Genomic DNA, 25,510 nt, shown 5'->3' on the forward strand with positions numbered 1-25,510 from the left:
TGTTACAAAGCAACCTGAATAATGACATTTACTTCAAACTGTTCCCCTGAATTAAAAAGTGACTGTTTATAGTCTGTGGCAATTTTGCTAACATGCCCGAGCAGTGCAATAATTAGTGCCAATGGATGGTTCTGCACAGTCCACTGTGGTGAGAAATGCAAATACTGGAAAGTATTACATATTGGCTTCATGCCTGTAGCTCAGCGGCAGGGTGCCAGCTACATACCAGGGCTGGCAGGTTCAAACCTGGCCTGGGCCTGCCAAACAACAGCAACAACTACAACAACAAGAACAACAACAAAAATAGCCGGGTGTTGTGGCAGGTGCCTGTACTCCCAGCTACTCCGGAGGCTGAGGCTAGAGAATTGCTTAAGCCCAAGAATTTGAAGTTGCTGTGAGCTGTGATGCCATAGCACTCTACTGAGGGTATCATAGTGAGACTCTGTCTCAAAAAAAAGCATCACATATTGGCTGTTTGCTGTTTTTTGTTTTTTTTTTAAGCGAGAGAGTCTCACTTTATCACCCTCGGTAGAGTGATATGGCGTCACAACTCACAGTAACCTCCAACTCCTGGGCTTAGGGGATTCTCTTGCCTCAGCCTCCCAAGTAGCTGGGACTACAGGTGCCTGTCACAACAACCGGCTATTTTTGTTGTTGTTGTTGCAGACTGGCCAGGGCCGGGTTCGAACCTGCCATCCTCGGTATATGGAGCCAGTGCCCTATTCACTAAGCCTTAGGTACCACCCTGGCTGGTTGCTTTTTTCCTAAAATATCCTCACACCTTGATCACCTCTGCAGAATTGTAGTTCGATGTCCTATCTTTTAGTTTTCTCCACATTAAACCTTCTTTCCCCTCCCCCATTAAAAATAAAAAAGCAACTTTCAGTGAGTCTGTAATAAGGTAGTAAAATCAATTCAATTGAAAAAGGAACCTCTAAAAAGCCTTAAATTATAGTCTTTAAAATCCTTTTGACCAAATAAGCAACACTGGAAAAGTGACCGTGCTTTGAGAATGCATCCGCGGATGGCAACAGCTTTCCTCAAAAGCTCCGTCTACACGACGCTTAGTCTGAGGTGCTGAGCGTCTGCAAAAGCCACGATTGCACTATGATGGTGCAAGTTAGAACTGAGCTCATCTAACAGCAGAAACTCTTGAGAGCAATGTCGAACCAGGCAGTTGTTCCAACCACAATATTCAGTCTATCTGCTTTAAAAACGTGTGCTGTTTCTGAAAAAGGCTGCCATTAGGACACAGGACCTCTAGATGGAAGGAACCTGGAAGGTGTGACCTCCCACAACTTCCCTGCACGTCAAACCCCTTCCACCTCATCTAGAGCCGAGAACCATCTAGTTAGGACTGAACAACTCCTCTACTAAAATGCATGTGACCTCATCTTGTGAGATGAAATACAGATCAGAAAATCTCTCCTAGGCACCTGCTATGTGTCAGGCAGAGAGTGGACTAGACACTTGGGCCCCCACAGACTAGGTGCAGAATCTGCCTCAAGACCACACAGGCCAGAAGAGAACAAGCCAATCATTAAACAATCAAAACAGAGAAGTGACAGCCACAAAATACGCAGGGTGGCCATAAAGTTCGTGTGCAATTTAAAATAGTGTGCAACTTAAAATTGCACACGAACTTTATGGCCATCCTACATTAGTACTAAGTACTGAGGAAACAGAAAAGTCTCTGGGAGAGTCACCGAAACCTCATACAAGAAATAACAACTGATCTATTTGATAGAAGTGGAGCACTCAAAATAAAGTCTTATGTTAAAACTCAGCTCAAATTTCATGTCCTCCATGGCCTTTCAGGTATCCTCTTTCCTCTGCCTAGAATCCTTTTCTTGTCCATCTAGCAAATTCTCACCTCTCCAGAGCACCAAAGTGAATGAGCAAGTTGGCAAGTGAGAAAATACAAAGAGCTGACCAGTGGTGCAGCTTACAAGGGTACAAGTCAAATCTACTAAGTGCAGAGTACAAATGTCTCAACACAAAAATTAAGAAAGTGTGGTGAAGGCTATGTTAACCAGTGTGTTGTAAGTATTTCAAATTGTATATAAACCAGCACACTGTACCCCATAAATGCATTAATGTACACAGTTATGACTTAATAATAAAAAAAAAAGCTGAGGCTGGAAGCATGTGTGGGTTGAGTTGTGTCCCTCCAACATTCATGTCCAACTAGAACTGTTTGGAGATAAGGTCTTTGCAGATGCAATTAGTTAAGATGAGGTCACACTAAATTAGAGTGGGCACGAATCCAGTGAAGGGCAGGTGGAGACACAGGGGAGAAGCCATGTGATGGCAGAGGCAGAAACTGCAGTGATGCATCTACCAAGGAACATCACAGACGGCCAGGAACTAGGAGATGTGCTCCTAACAGATTCTCCCTCGGAGCACCCCCCGCCTCCAGGAACCAACCCTACCAACACCTCCAGAACTATGAGAGAATCAATTTCTGTTACAATAATTTGTTATGGCAGCTCTAGGAAACTCATGCCCAGGTAGGGACCTTATTACGAAGGCCCCACACCCCTATGCTTTACACAGTGGGAAAGCACTGGTGTAAGATGTGATCAAACTTGTTTTAGAAAATCACTATAGCCGCAGAGAAGGAAACAACTGGAAAGGAGAGGGGCGGGGCAGGGGGAGAGGGGCAGGGCAGGAGGAAGTGGTAAGCGCTGAACAGCGGCGGCGGCAACAAGAGAAGGGAAACGGATCTGAGCAACCGAGAGACACACGTGTCAGTGTCCCCTCGGAAGTGAGGGATTGAAAGGGAAGAAACGATCATGCTGGGTTCCCAGTTCTGTGAGGCCGTGGGTGGGGGTGCCACCACCTGAAATAAACAAGGATGGCCAGAATCCCAGCTGACATGAAGAGCCTCCTGAACACAGCACACCTGCAGTCAAGGACATCCTGGCATGTAGCAGAGATCACTGAAAATAAGAGAAGAGACTCGTGCTAGTCTTAGGATTCAGGATTTGGTCGAAACCAAGGACACAGTTGAGATCATCCAGAAAGAATGGGTTAGAAGGAAGAGACAGGAGAAAACCATGGCTGGGCCTGTGGCCTTTAACATTTAAGAATGTTAGAAATAGGAAGTAGGTAAACCAAGAACATATTCTGTTGGGGAAATGGAGTAAAAGGAAGCATGAAGGATGTCTGTTCTGGCGACATGCTGTTCAGATAATAAGCCGCGTACGGTCAATCCCGATTGGACAGGGGCACTCAGAAGAGTGAAGGGCTCCTACCCCGTGAAAGCTCACGCCCTCCCTGAGCGCACAGAGGGCAGGACATACAGGTGGTGTGGGTTCTATTCTGTACCAAGGGAAGACACTCAAGGCATTGTGCTTCACTCTGGGTAACATTCTTGAGGGAAGGGGACCCAACATGGCGCGAGACCCGGAGAAGAGAAGATGGTGAGCACAGCATCCGTGCACAGAAGGAGGGAAAGATGCCACCAGGAGAAGGAGCAGCAGCTGGTAGGAAGAGCCTTCCCATACAGCTGCAGGAAAGAAAACAAACTGTCCTGGGAGGCAGGGAGCTCCGGTCAGTGAGTTTGTGACCCCCTGGAAGGGCTTCAGTACTCTAGATCAGGGATTGGCAGACTAGAGCCAGAGTAAAAACAGGACAAGCTTCGGGAGCCACACGGTCTCTGTAGCAGGTCTGCATCAGACCTACGGACTTGGGCGTCCCCGTTCAGCAAGATCTCCAGGTGATCTGCATGCAGCGAATTTGAGAAACACTAACCCAGACAGGTGGTGCCAACATGGGCACAGAACCCAGATGGGCCCCGCCATCAGAGTCTCCTGGGAAGCTGATAAACAAACCCTATTTCTGGCCTTCCCCCAAGAGGTTCCAATCTCCTGGTCTAGGTGGGATCAGGACCCTATACTTTTACAAAGCCTCTTGGGTAATGCTAAGGTTTGGAAACCTCTGGTCTGGTGGCCTCAGAGATCCCCTCTAGCTAAGTTTCTGTTACTTTAGGGAAGAGAAATAAAGGATTTTCCCACTGTTACTTTTTTTTTGTTCTTACTGAGTTTTTTTCCTCAGTCAAAACCTGACTTTTCTGTTTCAGAGAAAAATTGGGCTAACACTTGCCTACACTGTGAACTTGAACAGAGAAAACGCCAAAAGGACCAGTGCTCAAGCAGTCCTAGGGCGCCACCTGCCAGTTGCCTGGGACGCACACATCGCGCAGAGATGAGACCATCAGTGGTAAAAGGGGTGGGAGACAGAGAGAGAGGAGGAGAGAGGAGAAAGAAGCTGGTGGGAAGAAACGATGCCACCTATCACGCCAGTGTCATAAACTCTCAATACTGACACCCACTTGAAATTACATTGAATAACTTCTTTGAGGGAACTGCGGACTCCAGGTTTTAGGACCAGCAGACAAGAAAGAGCCTTCCCATACAAATGTAGGAAATAAAATGAACTGTCCTATGAGGCAGGGAGCTCCCTTTCAATGAGTTTATGACCACCTGGGAGGGGCTTTAACTCCAGCATCAGAATTGAATTTAGAAGTGTTTAAATAGCTGCTATGCCTCTACACCCCCGCCTCACTCAGGATGTGCCTGGAGACCCAAGCCTGGTTCCAAGCAGAGGGGCACACAGGCCACCTCCTTCTCTCGTCCCTCCCTCCTACGAGCTTTGAGCACCTGCTCCAGCTGTGCATTGTCTCAGGAGACCATGGGCCTGGCTTCTGCCTGCCTAGAGCTTACAGTCTTAGAAATCTGTAAGTAAGCAGAATCAAAGCAAGTGATTACCATAGCCAAGGATGATTCCAGGAAAGGTACAAGTTGCTCCCAGAATGCACAACCAGGCAATAGGGCAGATGGGGGTGGGGTGCACTGATGCTTTGCTTGGGTAGAACCCTGTTTTTAGATCTCTCTTAAGGCAGGACATGGTCTACTGTCCACAAAGTACCCCCACTTAAAGTGGTATGCCTTGGCAAGAACCCTCAGCTTGTAGGTTCAGAGGAAGCTCCTAGGTGGAAATGGCATTTCAGGGGTCAGCCAGAGGGAGGGGACAGCGGATGGTGCTCCCAGCAAGGGGAGGTATATGTTCAGGATCCCAGAGGTATGGGGTGATGGGGCTGGGCCAAGAGTGGAGGGGCCCAAGAACGGTGGGGTGCAGGTGCTGGAAATAGATGCCTTATTAGCCAAATAATGTTCCCTTAAAAAATTAATACAGACCTTTCATAGGGGCACTGGAGGATGTTAGGAAATGACAGGATCATATTAGCAAAAAAAGAACACCCTGCAATTACGTAGAGATGGGTAAGGGGAGTAGGAATGGAGCAGCCAGAGCTGTCTGGAGACACCGCAGGAGTCCAGGGAGTCAAGAGGTAGGGATGGCAGCAGCTGCCCAGAGGGGAGTGGAGGAAGCAGAGGGCTTAGGGGACACTCAAGAAAGCAGAACTGACAGGACTTGGTGACTGACAAGATGAGGGGGGGGTGAGGGAAAGTCAAAACAGCATGCTAACTTCTGGCTGATGCAAAGGAGCAGATGGTGGTGCCATCAGCTGGGCCACAGGTCACAGCAGGGCTGGGAAGGGACCGTGTGCTCAGCTTTGAGCAGGACACACTGGGGACACCAGCTGGGTGAGGGTCTGGAGCTCAGGAAGAAGTCTGGGCTGGAGGAAAGGCCTGGGTGTTGGTGGTGCCTGGGCAGAAGCTGGGATAGGGGAAAGGATGAGATGATGCAGGAAGGGGGGACAGCATGACAGAAAAAGGGGCGTCAGACAGAGCCCTAGAGGAACTCCAAAAACAAAAGAAATAGCAACTGGAGGGAGACTGTGAGCAGAGTCAAGGGGACATGTGTAGAGGGAGGGAGGGCCGAGAGGGCTGGGTGGCAGAGTGGAGCCAAGTGAGATGAGTCTGGAGAGTAGGAACTAATCTCAGCAACAGGCCGGGAGGGAGTCAACAGGGCTGGGTGGCAGAGCGGAGCCAAGTGAGATGAGCCTAGAGAGTGGGGACTAATCTCGGGGGCAAGCAGGCCGCTGCTGGCCAGGGCAGAGCAGTCTGGTGTCCCAGCGGGATCCAAGGGGTGTGGCCAGGTGGCCCAGGGCTTGGATGAGGGAGCCAGGACTGTGCAGAGGGGGTGCTGGGGAGAGGGAGAGGGTGACAGGTAAAAGGGCATGGTGGGTTTCCAATTTCTTCTCTTGAGATGAGGAAACAAGTGTGCTAAAAAGTTAATGGGGACGAGCGCCTGAAGATGGGTAGGGGTTGAAAATGCAGGGGAGAAAAATTGGGCAGAACACTGAGATGTCTTCATCTTAAGTTTCCTCTTTATCTGAAGATGGCGGCACAGGGCGTCGGAGGGCAGGAGTTGGGAGGTAATGCAAGGCAAGCTTTGATTTAGTTCCAGGTGACAAGCTCAGAATGATGTGGGCACAAGAATGCAGGATGGACGTGGAAAGGAGGTGGAGGTCCTTGGAGGTAAGGCAGGAAAGGAGGCACCTGATTTGCCATCCAGGACATGATGTTGCCTTTGGGTGCTGAGTGTGTTATGAGCCACTCCCGAAGTTCTGAATGGATGAGGGGTGCCCGGGAGGATGGCAGCAATGAGGAGGGGTGGGGCTGACACAGTTGGTGGCAAGAACAGCTCTGGAAGAAACAGCAGCGAGGGTTAGGAATAACGCAGACGCGGGAGAAAGCACAGGCCCCTGAGCTCGCTGAACTAAGGGCCTCCCGGGTCAACAGCGGCCCCTGCTGGACAGCTCTGCTCCCTCCATGTGCCGAGCCGAACTTCACCAACTGGTAACTTCCACGCACAGGTACAATCCAAACTTCTGGAGCCACACAAAAGTTAAACCTGTGCCTTTTTTCACGTATGAAACACATCTGAGATCCAAAGTAGGCTTCAGGCTCCCACCATCTGGCTGTGGGACCTTGAACAAGCCTTAAACTCTGGCCCTCAGAGCCACAAGATGACCCTGCTTACGTAACAGTCACGAGTCTGCCAAACATGGAGACTCATTGCCAGGAGAAAACCAACAGGTCCACTTCTGGGTATAACCCCAAAAGAAATGGAAGCCACTACTGGAACGAATGTTCACAGCAGCAATAGTCACCATGGCCGAGAGGTGCGAGCAATCCATGTGTCCTCTGGTGAATGGATAAACAAAACGTGAGACGTAGTGACAGTGGAATGTTATACAGCTTTAAAAAGGAAGGAAAGTTTTGTGTATGCTACAAGGATGGACCTGGAAAATGTTGCTTCCTCACCAGGCTTCTCCAAAAGAAGCAAATGGCCTCAGCACCCAGAGCCTTAAAAGCTCGGTCAGCTCCTTGGCCCTGATCTTTCCGGCATCCTCCCATGTCCAATCAGCACATCTGTGTAGCTCCACATCTTAGAAATGACAGCCTGAACCTGCCCCCTTCCCACCACCTCCACCACTACCACCCGAAACCAGGGGTCAGCGAAGTGCCAGCCCTGAGCCAACCCTGCCCATAACCAGTCGTGTCTGTCTCTGCAGAGTGGAGTGGCTGCCACAGTGACTGTGTGACCTGAAATGACAAAACTATTTACTATCTGGCTATCTGCAGAAAAGTCTGCTGACTCCTGGTCTAGGCACTAGATACCACCTGTGTGATATCGTCCTTTTGTATAATCTTCTAATTAAGACATCAAGTTGCTTTCCTTTTGTTCTTTGCCTTCTCAGAACTAGCTGCTTCTCTCGTTTTCTGTTCCCTGACCAGAACCCTCATTCTGTGCTTACCAAGTGGCTCTGTTCCCTCCTGCACACCAGCACTGAGGCTAAACTCCGGGAACCACCAAGTCCTTCCTGCTCAGGTACCTGCAATGGTCCCACGGTCCCCAGCATTTAACCTAAACTCCTGTTCAGTTTGCAGAATCCCCTATAATCCAGCCTGCCCTGCCCTTCACAGTCATAAAGGACCCACTGCTCCCAACAGGACAAGCTTCTCCAGAAAGTGCCACTCAGTCCACCAGGCAGCGCACTGGTCCCTGATGGGCCCTGCATCTTTTAACCCTTTCTCTGCCTTCTTACATCCACTGGCATTTGAGCATGCTAAAAACACTCTCAGACAGCAAAATCTTCCTGGATCCGAACTTTCTCTCCAGCTGCCACCTAGCTTGTTACTCTTTCGGTTACCAGGGAAAAAGTTTCCGAAAAAGAAACAAAAATGTGAAGAAACGGTTCACTGTTATCATCTTCATTTCCTTACGTGCCATTGACTCTTCTGCCCTGGCCATCTGGTTCCTACTGCTCCGCTAAAATTACCCCTGCGGATCACTGATATGTCCACTGAAGCCATTAAGCTGTGCCCACCCTGACCCCACTGGCTTCTCCGCAGCAGCATTTAACAGTGCACTGCTGTCTGAAAACACTCTTCCCTTGGTTTCCAGGATAACCATGCTCTCCTTTTGCCACTGACCATCCAGTCACTCCCTCTCGGTTCTCTCCTGCACCTTGGTTTCCGCACCCCCCAGTGAGCAGCCTGAGGAAGGACCGCATCACCTGGGCTCAGGCAGACACTCTTACATCCAGCAGGCCCTCCACCAACGTCAGCTAAAATCAGCTCTTATTTCCTGTCTCCAGCTTGACAATTTCCCTTTTATTCTTCCACATTGTTTCCATTTCCTCTGTAGAATTCTCTGCCTTATGGTAATTCTTTGACTGTAGGATTAAATATCATTTAAAATGCATGTCTGGTCAATCTCCCATCTGGATCTCCTGGAAGTCTGTTTCCGTTTCTCACTTTTCCCCCAGTTTTCTTGCATACCTGGTTATTTCTGGGTAAGTGCTGAGTATTCCTATGTGAAAAATCAGAGAAAGAACTGGAGGCTGTGGATGATGGCACCTTCTTCCAGAGAGAATTTACTTTTCTGACAGGCCAGGAGACGTTGGCAATCCCACATCTACTTTACTCAATCAACATCGCAATTATTTAAGCAGGGATGCTAGTGAGAGCTGGTGTGATTGTGATCACCCCATACTCCCCAGGATTGGCCAGGGTCCTTTCAGCTTGACGGGTCCTGCCTTCAATGTTTGTCTCCTCCCTGGTGAATCTGGTGAGAGCTCGATTCAGATGCTCAGCTACACTTCTGTCCAAACCAGCTAGTATTCCACTGCCAGAAAACACTTGCTGACCTGTCATTAACACCAGCTAGCCTAAGGCCTGGCTACCCACACTGCTCCTGGACTGGAAAGGCAATATTCTGGGAATCAGGGACCCACGAGTCCCGGTCTGCTTGTTGGCAACTAGTCCTGTGACTCTTGGCTTCATCTCCTAAGTTTCCCACATCCTTATGTGTAAAATGCCATTTGGAAAGAAATCTTTTTTGAGTTTCTTCTTTTTCTAAAAGTTTCACATTTGCTAACATTCCTGCCAGCTCTTACATTAGACAATCCCAGATTATATATTCTTCCCCCGCATACATCGACACCAAGCCCAGTGACTCATTACAACTTTGCATTTTCCTAAGAACATTATAATAAATGGACTTAAACTACAATCGCATGAATTCAGATTTGCAAAGCCATCTGAATAATGGAGCTTTCCCATTCTCTATTATTTGTTGCCCTGGTGACTAAACCACACAAAGCCAACCAGGACTCACCTCAATGAAGACAGGAAGCACTGCAGGGCATCTCCGTGCCAAACGGCAGGCAATAAAGCAACATGAAGGAAAACAGGCCTGAGTCACGGAAGTTGAAAATGTTCCTTTTAAAAAGAAGGATGCTGCCTGAATGTCCAGCAACAGATCAAAGCAGGGGGGAGTCAAAGCAGCTTCAGCCTCTGGCTGCCCAGAAGCTAAAATTCTATGCCTTCTTCAGCAGACGCCAGCACCAGAAGACGTCCAGAAGACACACAACGTTCTGCTTATTTCACGATAAACAAAGCAAATAGTGGTTGAAACTGAACTTAGTGACAGGCTGAAACAAAGTCCTACTTTCATAAGCACAGAGAAGACCTAGTGCAGTCACTTCATGCCCCAGTCAATCTCCTGTGCACGCACTCACCACCTCCAGCCTCAGTTCCTTGCTGCCCACCCACGACCCCCACCCCGGTGACACCACTGCTCTGACCACAGAGGCCCTGACCTTTACCTCGTCTATAGCTCTTGAAACTTGGATATTGGTGTCCCTGGTATAGTATTTACCCTTACCTGCAGTATCTGCATCCAGCAGAAAGCAAAAGAATCTATTCCAAAAACCGTGTTGCAGCTCACACTCCAGGAGATCTGAACCTGCTGCAGCTCACACCCCAGGAGGAATCCTGACCTTGCTGCAGCTCACACCCCAGGAGGAGTCCTGACCCTGCTGCAGCTCACACCCCAGGAGGAGGCCTGACCTTGCTGCAGACACATCCCAGGAAGAGTCCTGACCTGGCTACAGATCACACCCCAGAAGTCCTGACTGTGCTACAGCTCACACCCCAGAAAGAGTCCTGACCCTGCTGCAGCTCACACCCCAGGAGGAGTCCTGACCCTGCTGCAGCTCACACCCCAGGAGGAGTCCTGACCTTGCTACAGTTCACACCCCAGGAGGAGTCCTGACCCTGCTGCAGCTCACACCCCAGGAGGAGGCCTGACCTTGCTGCAGACACACCCCAGGAAGAGTCCTGACCCGGCTACAGCTCACACCCCAGGAGGAATCCTGACCCTGCTGCAGCTCACACCCCAGGAGGAGTCCTGACCCGGCTGCAGCTCACACCCCAGGAGGAATCCTGACCCTGCTGCAGCTCACACCCCAGGAGGAGTCCTCACCCTGCTGCAGCTCACACCCCAGGAGGAGTTCTGACCCTGCTGCAGCTCACACCCCAGGAGGAGTCCTCACCCTGCTGCAGCTCACACCCCAGGAGGAGTTCTGACCCAGCTGCAGCTCACACCCCAGGAGGCGGCCTGACCCTGCTGCAGCTCACACCCCACGAATTCTGACTAGGCTTCTTGATGTTCTAGATGCACATGTGTTATATAAGCAGCTTAACTCTATGTCGGGTCTTATTTTTTCTAAGAGAACCTGTGTGTAGCAGAAAAGGCACCAACTAAAGAGCTGTTCACAAGTCCCAACTCTGCCCCTGTCTGACTACATCATTCAGACATTCAAAATGCACTGAGGGTCTATCATGGCCAGACATCTTGGTGGGCACTAATGACATAAGGTGCCTAAGGCACAGGAGGGGCCTGTTGGTACAGAGGTAAAATCCAAAGGGCATCTCTGTGCTAAGCGCCGGTACTCTACCAAGCAGGTCATCTCTAAGTTTCCGCATCTCTGTGCAACCGATGGTACTCTACCAAGTAGGTCATCTCTACGTTCCTCTGGACTTTAAAGTGTGAACAGTTTCATGGTGTGATACAGCTGAGGTCGGGCTACACACGTGATGTGGCCCTGGCCTGTACTTACCTGTGTAGATGTGGAGCAGCAGCCTCCCTGGTGGCTTCTGTATCTATAAAGCATACAAGTTAGATTTGGGCATATGTCCCGTTACCTTGTGCAGCCACAGAGGGAGATTTCCAGAATCGCTCTGCAGTGAGTCCTTCTGCTGAACAGCTGCCCAGCAGTAAGAATCCACGAAGGCAGCCTGGCGCCAGGAGAAAGAACTTGGGGAGAAGCAGCTTATTTGTGTACCTGAAAAGCAAACAGATGTTCTAGATGACTGAAATGCAGCTGCCTGCTTCACCCCTGCCCCTCTCTACAGTGTCAAGTTAAGAACCAGGACCAGACACAGGGATAAATAATAGTGAGGGGAGGACGAAAACACACCCAAGTGCACATTCAAACTGAGTGCTGGAGTGTTTTTGTTTTTTGCCAACACTGGTCATGACAGGAGCTTGGGTGCAATGGGAAAAATCTCTTGGGAGAACTGAAACCACCATATAAAGAAAAAAGGAGCAAAAAAAAAAAAAACCCTAGGCCCCCAAATGCATTAAGGGAAATGTGGACTGAGCAAGTTTAGTTCAGGGTAAGCATGGAGAGAAAGGGGGTTTGCATGCAGGGAGGGCAATGAGGAGAAGTCTCAGGGAGAAAATGGCCAGGAAAAGGGTCCTTTAAAATGAAAAGACAAGGACTTGCAGCCTGAGGAAGAGAAGGCTGAAGGGGCACCTGTGAGAGATCACTGCGTGGGGAATTTACAGTTCTCTATCTCCTCTAAGAAACAGAGACGCGAGCCCAAACTGCAGCCCAAGCAGTTGGCATTCAGACGGCGAATGCAAGAGCAAACCCGTCCGCAGGAGACGGGCACTCCACCAGGGAGGGGCCGGGTCCTTCTCAGTGCTCTGCCATCAATTTGCTTTTCTGGAAGGGACTCTGGGACTTGGTTTTGTCCTCTGCAAACTGAACACTGGGTCACCCTGCAGACGCTATCTGTGAAGACTCTCCATGGTCCTGACTGATGTGACAGGAAACTGTCAACAGGACTGTGGGGCTCAGGGAAGAAGCTGTGTCCCCCCCCCCCCCAACCAACAGACAGGGGCCAGGCCTGCTCCCATCCCCGTCAGGCACACACAGGGTGTGTGTGTGAGTGTGTATGTGTGTGTGCACGCGCAGGGCAGGCACACTCTCCCACATCCTGCAGAGTGGGAGAGGCCTGGACAGACTTGTATTTAAACTTGACACTGCCACTCACAGCTGGGTGACGTAACCTTCCAAACAAAGCCTGGGACCTCCAAAACGGGAATGATATTAATAGTGTATCCATATTAGAGTATTCTGCAGTGACTAAAAAGGCAAAAGGCAGCTGCTACAGCACTTACTAGGGTGCCAGTTCCCAGTTGTCAGCTGGGCATTAAGTGTCCTATTTCTCTAGAAGAACTAGTGAGCAGATTCTGGCCTCACTGTAAAGATGGGGGCATGCTCGTCTACCTCCCTTCCCCACCACAGAGAGCAAGGGGAATAGGGGGACTTGAGGAAGATGAGGTGCTCAGAGCCTTGCCACACCCCCACAGTCACCCACCATGAGAATCAGTCTCTCTTAGCACTCCTCTCTGGGCACATGACTTCCCTGTCCTGCCGCAGGTGTAAGGCCACTCCTCCCCAGAGGAAGCTGACCATTTGAGGCCTTTTATGTGCCAGGGTCCAGGGAAGTCCAGCACCCCATCTTCCTCAACAGGTGCCTTAATACCACAGACATCAAGGAAGGACTTTTCAGCAAGCACCCTGGAAGGGGTTCATGGTGAAAAGTCACAAACATCAGAAAACGTTGTGTAACAGGAGCAGGAATGGCTTAAATATGAGGGGATGGGTAAGATAATCTCCCATTAAATTTGAGTTCTTACATTTTATAAGAAAAATAAAGTAGCCAGGATGGCATAATACTCAGGACTAAGCTCCCACTGCCCCTGCATCAGTGTGACTGCTGGACACCTCCTGTGCCTCCCACCCACAGAGGCCTCTGAGTACAACAGCAGACACACAGGGGACAGGCAGTCCTGGGGTTATACAGTGGTATTTCTGGTAAGGTGAGTCACTTGCTTGGGAACATCTGTTCAAATACTAATGAAAATGAGAAACATTGTTATCCTTTCATGAAAGCATGCCTGTCCCGAAGTGTTCCTTAGGTAAAGTCCTTACAATGCCTACCCAGTATTCATCAACATTCTCTCTATAGGAAACGGTCCTTCAAGTTCTGTGTCAGGATCTCAAGGACCTCGCCCCGGCAGTGGTAGGGGAAAAAGGAAAATGAGAGAGGGGGAGACAGAAAGACATTCAGGACATATTGAACGTAAGGAAATGTTCTTCAAGAAGGAGCTTGGAAGAAAACACAGTGTGTGATTAGTATTCACTGGACACCAACCAGCCCCTTAAATCACTACCTTATTTTAACCTCACAACCAAATGGACATAGAGGGGGAGAGATCTTATCTACCCTTTACCCGGGGAGAAGCCAAAGCTCACAGTTCTTTCTGTAGTCCCCAACCCGAGCTAGTAAATGGTGGCAGCATGATTTAAACCTATACCCAACTCCCAGTCTCTCTTAGCACTCCTCTCTGGGTCGGTCACTCTGCAAGGCCACACGAGGAGGTCCTGGGGACCAGGGCTTTGTCAGAATGGGGAATCTGAGTAGGTGGCTGGGAAGAAAAAAAGCTGCCTGAAAGAGTCAAGGACAAATCTGGGAAAAGAAATAGACCAAGCTCCAGGTACTATGTATTCCGAGGCCAGAAACAGGAAACGAAGTTGGGGAGGTCCCGACAGGCAGGGAGGGAAGAGCAGGAGAGAAGACAGGGGCAAAGCAGGGGGTGCAGGCTGGGTGGGTAGGGGTGCTTGGCACAGTGGGGGACTGAGTCACAAGCCTCCTCTATCCAATCTGTGCCAGCCAAGCTTGATTCAAAAGCACCAGGTCAGGCTGGCCAGCTGCTGCTGTGGGGTGGGGAAGCTTGGGACCTGGACTGTCTGTCTCATTTACTCTTGAAAATAATATGAGAGGTAAAGAGATTCGGTCTTCAGGTATTTTCCTAGTAGTCTCCCAATCAAGAGGGCTTCCAGTTCTTCCAGTTCCAGTTCAAGAGAGCTTCTCCTCCTCCACCAGTTTAAGCCACTGCCAGATTATTCATCCTTAAGCTCCGTTCTGATCCTGACACTCCCTTGGTTCAATAATTCTCATTGGTCCCCCCTGCCCAGGGCACAAATCTGCACGGGTGCTCTAATACGAGTCAGCAGTGCCCCAGGCCCTCACGTGCTTACAGGCCTGAGTCTCTGTACCACTCCTCTGCCCCAGGACCCTGCCTCCAACACCTGTGAGCCAGAGCCCCTCCACACCTTTCCCTTAAGGCCTTCCAAACATGACCCCAACGACATCATCTTCTCTGCCAAGATTCCTCCCCATGGACCTCCCACAGCACTTTAAAGCCATCAGAGATGCTGTAGACAATTCCCTTTAATGATGTGGCATGAACACCCACGCGTGCCTTGTGTCCTCCAGGGCAGAACACACCTGTCTCTCTGAACTTCATGCACTACTCTGTACCAAGGAAATAATACCTTCCTGGAAGTTTTAAAGCACTATTACATTTCCATTAATGATCATGTATCCCCATAAGATATCACTGCACAATTCAACAGTTGAGAAAACAGCCCAGGGAGACCCTCCAGCCAGAGTCCACAATGTGCCCTGTGTGCAGCTTAAGGAGCACAGGATGATTTCCAGGAAATGGCTGTGGTGAGACACCCACTGCCCTTTACAACTGCACCAAAAGCAAGAAATGAGCGTCAGGCTTACCCCAGAAGCAACAGAGTATACTACTTCCCGCTGGGAATACAGAGCAGCTGTGTCTGCCAAATAAAATGGAAGATCACTAGGAGGAGACATGTGCTCACAGGGTCCCGTGGACATAGCCATAATGCCCACTAAACACGCGATCTGTGCCACAGACAGTCCACACTCCTGACACTCTGACCTAGAGCCCAGGGTGCAGGTCATCTCTCTCTGGGCAGCAGCCCAGGTGGCCCTCAGTGCAGCCTAGATCTGTACCCCTAGCTCCCAGACTGGGGTGAACAAGCTTGCCAGCCAGAGCAGGCCGACGCTTCCATTCTGCCCCACCGTGGGAGGAGGGCTTTGGCTTACTTTTGCTAACTGTCTGTCTCTTGTTCTCATGTTTTGTTTTTTTTCCCACTCTTCTCTCTTTTAATAGACTTTCATTCCTTGTTACCGAAAGAGCTGCAGGCTATGAGCAGCCCCTGGTGCCTTCAGACAAACACAGGCATTCCGCCTCCCAGGACGCTGTGTGGGAATGACTTTTCTGCCCTGCTTCCACATTCAAGTGCTGTGGGCAACATAGGAATCAGGCCTCCTTAGGAGTTAATGCAACTCGTCAAAACCACAAGTTTAACAAACACAGGAACAGAAAAATCTAGTCAACTAGCAGGAGGACTCCAGAGGAACTCCTCAAAGGAAGAGATTCTAAGCTGGAGTCACTCACTGGCACACTGAAGAGACCGGAGAGGTGGCAGAGGCAGGAGGGAGCTGACACCTGCTGAGGACTGTCACCCCAGCTTGAAGATGAGGGAAGCCAGGCGGTGAGACCTTGGGGCTAGTGGGCTGGAGAGCCAGGCGATCAACTCTGGTCTCCGAGATCTGTACCCTTCAAACATAAGTGAAAGGAGGCCAAAGACACAGGTTTATTGCAAAACAGTGGGTCAGAGACAATAGGAAGAGAAGGAAGGACACAGGGGCGTTTCTTGAGGGGAATCGTAAATCCTGGGGATGCTGTTCTGGGAGGAACAGAGGGTAGACAGAGTGTAATAATGACTGTATCGATGACGATCATTAGTATCTACATACCATTTTAAAAGTTTGCAAAATGTTTCCATTTGGAAAACAAAATCAGTTCCAATTCACTTTTCTGTAAATTAACACACACACACGCACCCCTCACACACAGGGGATCCAGGCAGGTCGTAACACACCTTATAATACACTGAACCGGAAAGTCCTCACTGTATTTTAAGGTTGCAAAAAATTTTGAAAACTACTGAAAACTCTCAAGTTCACTGACAGTAATCACACCAACAGGTCCCTACCTATGAGGAGCAGAGAGGAAGAGATGGGTAGTGACCAGCTCTGAAAATAAGCGCTCTGAAGGACCAAGCGGGTCTGAACTGAGTACCCTTAACCCCGACATAATAAAACCAAAATGAGCTTCCCCTCAAAGGATTCTTCCCTGCCAAATACTCAAAGCTCCTAACCATCATAATATACAACCAAATTGCAATAATTAATTTTTACAAAAAAGAACCAAATTCTTCTCCTTTTATCTTCCTAGCAGACTTCAACTTGAACAAAAGCAAATAAATAAATTCTAAAAGTCTCAAATTGTTCAAACTGCCTTCACTTTTCCTTTGGAAACTGACTCTAAGGCAAAAAAAAAATGCAAGTACTCTTTGTGACTCAACTAAAAAATGGAATTGAAATTTTTTTCTTCTACTTTAAACTAAATTGATACACCAGGTCTTTTTTTCCCCCTCCACCGCTAAGCCTGGGTTTTAAAGAGAACACATCAGGGCTGACACTTGCTCCTTTGCGCTAAGATGGCCCAATCAAGTGTTACCTTTTAAATGAGTTATTAGATAGTACAGTCGAAGGTGCTGCAAAGAACAGGGTGAGTTCTAGTCTTTGCTTAATGAATGTCCAGACACCCCCACACCCCCGAGCTAGAGAGAACACTGCTAGTCCCAAGCTGTGCCACATACTCACCACCCGTCCCTGTAGCACAGAGCAACAAACCATGCCAGGCATTCTAGAATGAATGGTTTGCCTCTGTGAGCCCACACAGCGCTTTTCAACCTTTCCTTTCTCTTGGCACATTTGAACCTATAGTTAAACTTCTGTGGCACACTTAATTTATGATGATTAAAAAAGAGAGGGAGAGAAGGAATGTACTTCTGTGCTTTTAATGTATCTTGAAAATAATTTAATTAATGATCTTTAAAATTTTTTGTGGCACATCTAAGATCCTCTCAGGCACACCAGCTGAAAGTCTCTGTTCTAACACATCAGACACTGCACTGACCAGACAGCAATGCTTTTAATACGGTCTAGGATGTGCGACTGTGCAGCCTCACAGACAACAAACCACCAAGCCACAAATCTTAGAAGGGAACCTACAAGGCTCATGTAATTGAGTCAAGAATGATGCTTTAAATAACACAGCCTGCTAAGTGCAGAGCAGAAGGGAAATGTCAGCTGGGCTGAGATGGCAGCCACAGAGAAGCCAGGACATGAACATGGAGCCAGGATCCACCCAGAAAGACAAATGACCAGAGAACTAAGGAGCAGTGTGAGGGGTTTCCTTCCTATGGTGGCCAGTCCAGCCCCTCGGCACACTCGGAAAACTGAAACCTCACAAAAGAAGAACTCGTGCAATTCCGTGTGAAGCCTCCCAACTGCGGGATGAGTGGAATCTCCGTGATCCAGGTGCAGGGGAAGGCGGCAGAGGAACTCAGCGGTACCCAGATGAAAAGTAAGTGCCAGATGGATTGAAACTTTTGTCCTCTAAGATTAATTCAAATATACAGAAAATTATAGGAAATGATAGATGTCTAGAAACTTAGAGATACTTTTTGCTGTGTCTACTTTTTTAATTATTTACTTTGAAATTTTATTTCCAGATCTACCAAAGATACTAAGAATATTACAATGAAGTCCTACCTAGCTGGAATTTAGATTCAAGCACTTTCTCCCTCTCTTTCTCTCTCTCCATATAAATATATATGTACACACACACACACAAACATATATAGACAGATATACATAGATAACATATATATATTTCTTCCTGAACCATATAAGTGTCAGGTTCAGGTGCAGAGATCATGACCCTTTATTCTCTGAAGTGTGTGTCTTCTAAGGGCAAAGATATTCCCATAAATAACCTAGTTCAATGACAAAATTTAAAAAAAGAAAAAAACTTGGCTTGCTCCCGTAGCTCAGCAGCTAGGGCACTGGCCACATACACTGGGGCTGGCAGGTTCAACCCAGCCTGGGCCTGCTAAACAATGACAACTGCAATAAAAAAAAATAACCAGGTGTTGTGGCAGGCGCCTATAGTCCCAGTTACTTGGGAGGCTGAGGCAAGAGAATTGCTTAAGCCCAAGAGTTTGAGGTTGCTGTAAGCTGTGAAGCAACAGCACTCTACCGAGGGCTACATAGTGAGACTCTGTCTCAAAACAAACAAACAACAACAACAAAAAAAAAACCCCTGATACTAGCTGGTACCTATACTTAGATTTCCTAAACTATCCTTTATAGCAACTTTTTCTCCAATCAGGATTCAATCTTGCTCTCCACACTGCATTTAAGTGTCCTATCTCTTTAATCACTTTTCCCAAAGCAGTTCCAGAGCCTTTCTCTGTCACTCATGGCCCTACATGTGAGGTGAGCACAGGTCACTCTGTGTTACATCCCTCGATTGGTGTCTGATGGTTTCCCTGTGCTCTGATGCAGGTTCTGCACTCCTAGTAGGAATCCCAAGGACAGCTGGTGGGTCCTCCTATGGATACCACCCTGGTGACACCGGGTGGCAGTTTCCCCCACCCTGGCGAAGTCTCCTATAAGGGTCACTGAAGTGCAGGTGCTGTCTGCCAGGCCTCTCTTTATAAAAGTGCCTTTTCCCTGTGAAATACGTGGGGACACCTTGGAGAGGATGTTGTAGACATAGCTGTTACTATGGAGACTAGTTGTTACCTTGCAGACTATGTTGTTACGCAGTCCTGTAGCAAACTTTCACACAGTGATGAACCAAATAGTTCAACTGTGATTGCAAACTGAAGCGCTTTTTTCTGACTTTATCTTTCCCTCTACATACATTAGAGGGCATTTGACTATGAAGAGGAAGCTTCTCTTTGTTTTTTTAGGATCAACATGAACTCATGAAATTCTCTGTATACTTATGATCCATCACTGTTACTCGTTTTGATGCTCAATGGTCCCTGTCCAGCTAGCTCCTGTGTCCTTCTGACAGGTCCCATCAGTTTCTGAACTCTCCTGTGTACATCCTGGTAGAAGATGTTCTGGGCTAACCTTGGGCTCTCTCTGCACTAACCCTACAATCGGTCACTTCTCAAAGAGTGGGAATTTTAAAATGAAGATTTGGGTGCTGGATGTGTTCACTGTTCCTGGATTGTCACTGCTTCTGGGCCCTTCTAGCAGATGAAAATAGGAAATAATTTTTTCTTTTCTAATTGTGAATTTACACAGAAATTTATTTCTAATCCAGTATCATTGGGTTCTCCTTCACCTTCCCTCCTCCTTTCACAGTGAGAACACTGGCTCCCAACAGTCTCCATAGAGTTACCCATTTGCTCAGTCCTGAATTTTGCACAAAATAATTTTGGAATTTTTAAAGCAAAATTATCTGATTTCCATTGTAAAAAAATTACACTGATTGCTATGTCAGTAATTGACTATTGGGGTCAAGTATAGATGAAGAGACCAATCAGTCTACCACTTTCTTGCAGTAGTTCAGGTGAGAGAGAGATGGTGTGAAGAGTCACAGCACATGTCTGCCTGAAGTCTCTTCTGTCACCCCTAGGTCCTCGCCTGGTCTACGCCCAAAGGCTTGGGTCCAGAAAATGAAGATCAATGCAAAAACCCAGATGGACTGAAATCATGTCTTCTCAGCAAGCTAGGTGGAGCTAGAGGGCATTATTGAAAGTGAAGCAAGCCCAGCCCAGAAAGCTAAATATTACAGGCTGTCACTCACGTGGGCTAAAACATGTACACATGGGTGTAGAGGGTGGAATGACAGACGATGGAGACTCAGTGGGTGGAGAGGGGTGAAGATGAGAAATTGGTTAATGGGGACAACGTATGTTATTTGAGTGACACCCTAAAAGCCCTCATTTGACCACTGTGTAATCTATGTGCATAACAAAATTGCACTTGTACCCCATAAGTCTGTACCTGAAAAACACAAAACAAGTCGGACGGTAGACAAGAAAACCAAATCTCTCTACTATACCACTATTTATATGTTAAAGAAAACAGTTCTCTGCAAAAATCACTAAAATAACAGGGCTTATAGAATATACAAGGTTGAGGCAGATCAAAAATATATGCAGTTTTAATCAAAACTAACAGAAAGAGCCACAAGCCCAATAAACACACACTCGCATAATGAAGGGGTGCAGAAGGGGGGTGAGGCTGTGAGCTACATGGGTCAGAACACTGGAAGCCCAGAGAAAATGGCATAAGAGCACTTCTGAGATGGGGCACATGAGCAGGCAGAGCCATGGGGAAGAGCAAGGGGCGAGGAGCACCTGTACAGTCTTCCTCAGCCGCTTCCTCCCCATGTTCTCACTTGGTGGCACAAATCATCCACACACTGGGGAAAAAAAATCCTACATGAACCAGTGTGACTCCCACGCTATGCTGATAGCATCTGAAGTACTGATTGCATGTGAGCTTCTTCCCAACACAGAATCGTCTAGTCGGAAGGGACGGTATTTGCTGAATGCTACCATAAAGCAGGAATAGGTGTTCTCATTCCAGTAAGAGAAACCTGTGAACCAGCTATCATTATACCCAATCTACAGATGAGAAAACTGAGGCTCAGAGAGGTAAAGTGAGATAGCTACTACTTGGTCAAATTGCAGTTTGACACTGTGACACTCTGGGTATGAGTGATCACAGGGAGAAAGGTACTGGCAGGCCACAGGGTCGGGGGGAGTTGAGGAGCACAGGCATTATGGAGTGCGAGGCCAGCCCAGAACATGAGAGGCAGCAGGACAGAGCCAGCATCAATCTCCTGAACCTAGTCCTGAACACTAGACACAAATTCACAGAAAATGTCATGAAAAACCACAGCCAACAAGAGCAGCCACCTGCGACCAATGGCTGGAGTGTGAGGACCTCACTCAGAGCACCTAACTCTCCTACTCTGCATGGAGACAGAGACGCTGTAGTTGGGGGAGGGAACCTTGGCACGGAGGTCACCTGGTGCCAGGAAAGGTGGGCCCAGGAGAGGACGCCATCAGAGATGGTGCAGCAGGAATGTGAACACCAGGAAACAAAGCCTGCGGCAACCCCAGACTGGCCACATGTCCAGCAGAGAAAATGTGCCTGGTCTTAGTTTCTGCATCATTTAAGAAAGTTGTTGGGGAAGCGGGGTAGAATCCTAAGATGAATGTGAAAAATGGCTGCTGAGAAAAAAAAAGAAGGAAAAAAGGGTCAGACTAAGGAAAGTTAAAGGAACAAACCGTATCAAGGCCAAGGGAGCAGCCTTAATAGACACCCTTAGGCCAAGGAGGGATTACTACAAAATTATGTTTAGCTGGTCTTTGTTGACATAAAAGCCTAATTTGCAGGAAACTATATGAAAGTCTAGTTAGATATGGGGAAAGGATCCCAGCTTAAAGGGGAAAAACTAAGTCTTCTATAAATAGAGGTTCTAGAACCTTTATTTCTGAATGTTGCTTTAACTTCTTTTGGTTTTTTTGTAGAGACAGAGTCTTACTTTGTCGCCCTCGGTAGAGTGCTGTGGCGTCACAGCTCACAGCAACCTCCAGCTCTTGGGCTTAGGCAATTCTCTTGCCTCAGCCTCCTGAGTAGCTGGGACTACAGGTGCCTGCCATAATGCTTGGCTATTTTTTGTTGCAGTTTGGCCGGGGGCCAGGTTTGAACCCTCCACCCTCAGTATATAGGTCAGGCTCCCTACCCACTGAGCCGTGAAAAAGACCTCATTATATTCAACAGACACTGAGTTTTCTATTTCACTTCCTAGCAAGTTGACTAACATCTCTGAACCTATTTTTTCTTTTTTTTGCATTTTTGGCTGGGGCTGGGTTTGAACCAGCCATCTCCGGTATATGGGGCCAGTGCCCTACTCCTTTGAGCCACAGGCGCCTCCCTGAACCTCATTTTTCTCATTTGTCAAACCTCATAGAATTCCTACAAGGATTAAATAAAATGGCTGCTGTAGCACCAGCTCGCAGGAAGACCTCAGTCACTGGCAGCTAGAATTTTTCTCTGCATGTAGGCACCGGGGAGGCCCTGGCAAGGCGAGGATGCAGAGCTCCTTTCTCACGTCCTGCATTTTTCCCTCCGTGCTCTGATTTCCCCACGGGGACAGCAGGCCTTGGGCAACTGTGATCCTAGATTGAAGGCAGGCATTAGATGCTCTCATTCCAGGGAAAGAAACCTGTGAACTAGCTATCCTGACACCCATTCTACAGATGAACAGATTTAAAGGGGCACAGCCTCAAACTAGACCCAACTTCATTAGGTCCTTTCACATCCTGTGTCCCTAGGGTCTGTCAAAGATGCCATTTAGAAGCTAGCTTTTGTAGTTCCTGGAACAAACTGCAGAGCTGCAAGGCTTTGAGCATTTAAATTCTCTACTGAATCAAAGACTAGGGACAATGTCAAAATGAAAAAAACTTACAATGACTGTCACTATTAGGCAGACAACTGGGCACGTGATCTCTTTACAATGACAAGACATTCTCATACTCTGGTTTCTCTTCAAACCACATAAATCTCTTGCCTTTTACAAATACAAAGACATTCTCTGTAGACCATCATGGGTCTCATGTGATATGCAAATGCTAAAGTGGAAAATGCTCTTTTATTCAAGGAACCTCAAAAAGAAAAGGGACACCCATGCACCTTTCATCAGAGCTGGGGCTCCCTTCTTCCCACTTCACATGGAGCAACAGCACAGACGTTCTCTAAGGCACTCAGAGCTCAACAGTGCTGAGCTTAACCCAAAAACCATTCACTGGGTATCTACTGTGTGCAATGCAGGAGATTCAGAGATAAAAACAGCACGGTCCCTGCCCTCTGAGGGTATATAGTCCAGCAGAGGAGGCCAAAGATACAAACCACTAATGATAGTAGCTGAAAACAACTGCATGAGGATAAATCTGAAGGTGGTAGACGGCAGGAGAGACGGGACTCCAGGCTCGGGAAACAGCAGGAGCACACTCTTCGTGTATTAAAGTTGACAGCCCCTTTAGGACAGCAGCAGATCACTGTGCTTGGAGCAGAATCCAGCTGGGGATCAGATAAAGGACAATGTGGGATAAAATGATGGGGGGATATACAGTGGCTGTTAGTTAATGCTGATCCCAAGGTCAGTAGGGGAAAGCACTGGGAGCACCAAGGCAGTATTTTCCCTTGAGACCTGCCCCTCAGCTGTTCACCAGGGCTGGGGCCAGACCCTCCAGGGCTGCCGACCTTCTCACAGGCCCTCAGCAGACAGGACTTCCTGCTCTGCCAGTTACGGAGAATGGACTGCTAGGGCCCACCCAGGACCAGACACTCACATGGCACCTGGCCCACAACTGCCAGGCACAGCCTTCTCCTCACTGTCCATTGTACTGACCTGACTTCAAAAGCTGCCACACTGAGACCCAGGCAGACTCACAAGTGACCAGCTCAGGTCCTTCCCAAGTGGGCTCCAGCATCCTTGGACATCAGAGGGGCCCCAGGTGTACTTGTAGAGCTCCCAGCATGGCTCAATATCAGACACTGTCCCCATACAAAGTACCACAGTGCATCACAAGACATATGTGACAGTGCTGGTCCTCAAAGCACACATAATTTATAAGCCTGAACTTACTGCCCTAACTCATCTCTCCACATCTATTTCTGGCCCAGTCCAGTCCATTCTCCATCCTCCATGAAGTCTGTGGGGTAAGATCTTAAAACATGTTATCCGATCAAGTCACTCACAATCACAAGACCTCGAGTGCTTACTGGACACACTAAAATCCCAATCCCACAGGCCCGCGATGATCAGAGACCTGCACTTGTCCTCATGCCCAGCAGGTCCCAGTAACACTGATCCTCTTTTAGGTTCTCCAAGAAAACATGTCCATGTCCATTCTTCCCCAAGAGTCTTCACACTCGCTGATGGGGGAGTCACTAACTCAGCTGACGTGCCGCCTCCTCAGGGAGCCTCTCCCAAGGCCCCAGCTGGATGAGCCTCCCTCATTCTGAAATGATTATGGAAGCTGTCTCCTCGTGAGACTGCAAGCTTCTAGGACCACGTCTGCCTTCTTCAAATAGATCCCTACTGAGCAGCAGAGTGTTCAACAAACACATGTCCAGTGAATGAAAACATGAATGAATGGAGATGAGAGATGAAAAAAAAAATCATTATGATGAGGCAGGGATGAGCCTTATCAGGTCCCAGGGCAGAGGAGTACATCTGGTGATGAGTCCCTCTGCAATGGCCCCATGCTACAGGGTTGAGACTGATCCCAAGGCGAGACGCACAGTCATGCATGCTCCCCACAGCTGCTCCTCAGCTAAGCAATAAGCACCATGAGCGTGATCCTTCAGTTCTATCCCATTAATGGCTTTAATGTGTGCAATAAAGAAAAACTGAGACTGTAATGGCTCAGAGTGTTTATAGAAAAGGAATGGGCTCGGCACCTGTGGCTCAAGCGGCTGAGGCGCTAGCCACATACACCTAAGGTGGCTGGTTCAAATCCAGCCCAGGCCCACCAAACAACAATGATGGCTGCAACCAAAAAATAGCCGGGCGTTGTGGCGGGTGCCTGTGGTCCCAGCTACTTGGGAGGCTGAGGCAGGACACTCGCTTGAGCCCAGGAGTTGGAAGTTGCTATGAGCTGAGATGTCACAGCACTCTACCCAGGGAGATAGCTTGAGGTTCTGTCTAAAAAAAAAAAAAAAGAAAGAAAGAAAGAAAGAAAAGAAAAGAAAAGGAATGAAGCCTTATTAAGAAGAATGTCAACACCCTGGCCTCTCTCCCCTTTAAGGACACTGTGGAGAGGAGAGAGGCAGGTCCAGTTACTGTCACCCAGACTCCTCCCGGAGCAGGTGCCTGAATCTGAGAGCTGGGTGAAGCGTGTGCCACTGTCTCATGGCTTTACAAAGCACTGTCAGGTTGTAGAGGCTGAATTTACACCAGTTCAGTGTCAGCCAACATGTGTTAAGTATTGATAATGTATCAGGCCTCTTTCCAAGTATTACCTCGTTTCACAGGCATCAGTAACTATTTTGCAAATAAACCACCCCGTACTGTCAGGAAAAAGTAAACTACCATGGGAGGGTACAGCTGAGTAAGATTCTCT

General features: G+C 48.3%; 1 protein-coding gene across 1 annotated transcript in view; it reads right to left on the reverse strand.

Moving 5' to 3' along the window:
- Positions 1-25,510, reverse strand: part of PANX1 (pannexin 1) — a 47,716-nt gene that overhangs the window by 8,544 nt on the left and 13,662 nt on the right. The window contains exon 2 of the mRNA XM_003780818.3: positions 11,466-11,605. Coding sequence (XP_003780866.1) covers positions 11,466-11,605 — 140 coding nt within the window. The remainder of the gene's footprint in view (positions 1-11,465; positions 11,606-25,510) is intronic.

Source organism: Otolemur garnettii, unplaced genomic scaffold (genome assembly GCF_000181295.1).
Source record: "Otolemur garnettii isolate 467f Iridium unplaced genomic scaffold, OtoGar3 scaffold00001, whole genome shotgun sequence".
Lineage (NCBI taxonomy): Eukaryota > Metazoa > Chordata > Mammalia > Primates > Galagidae > Otolemur > Otolemur garnettii.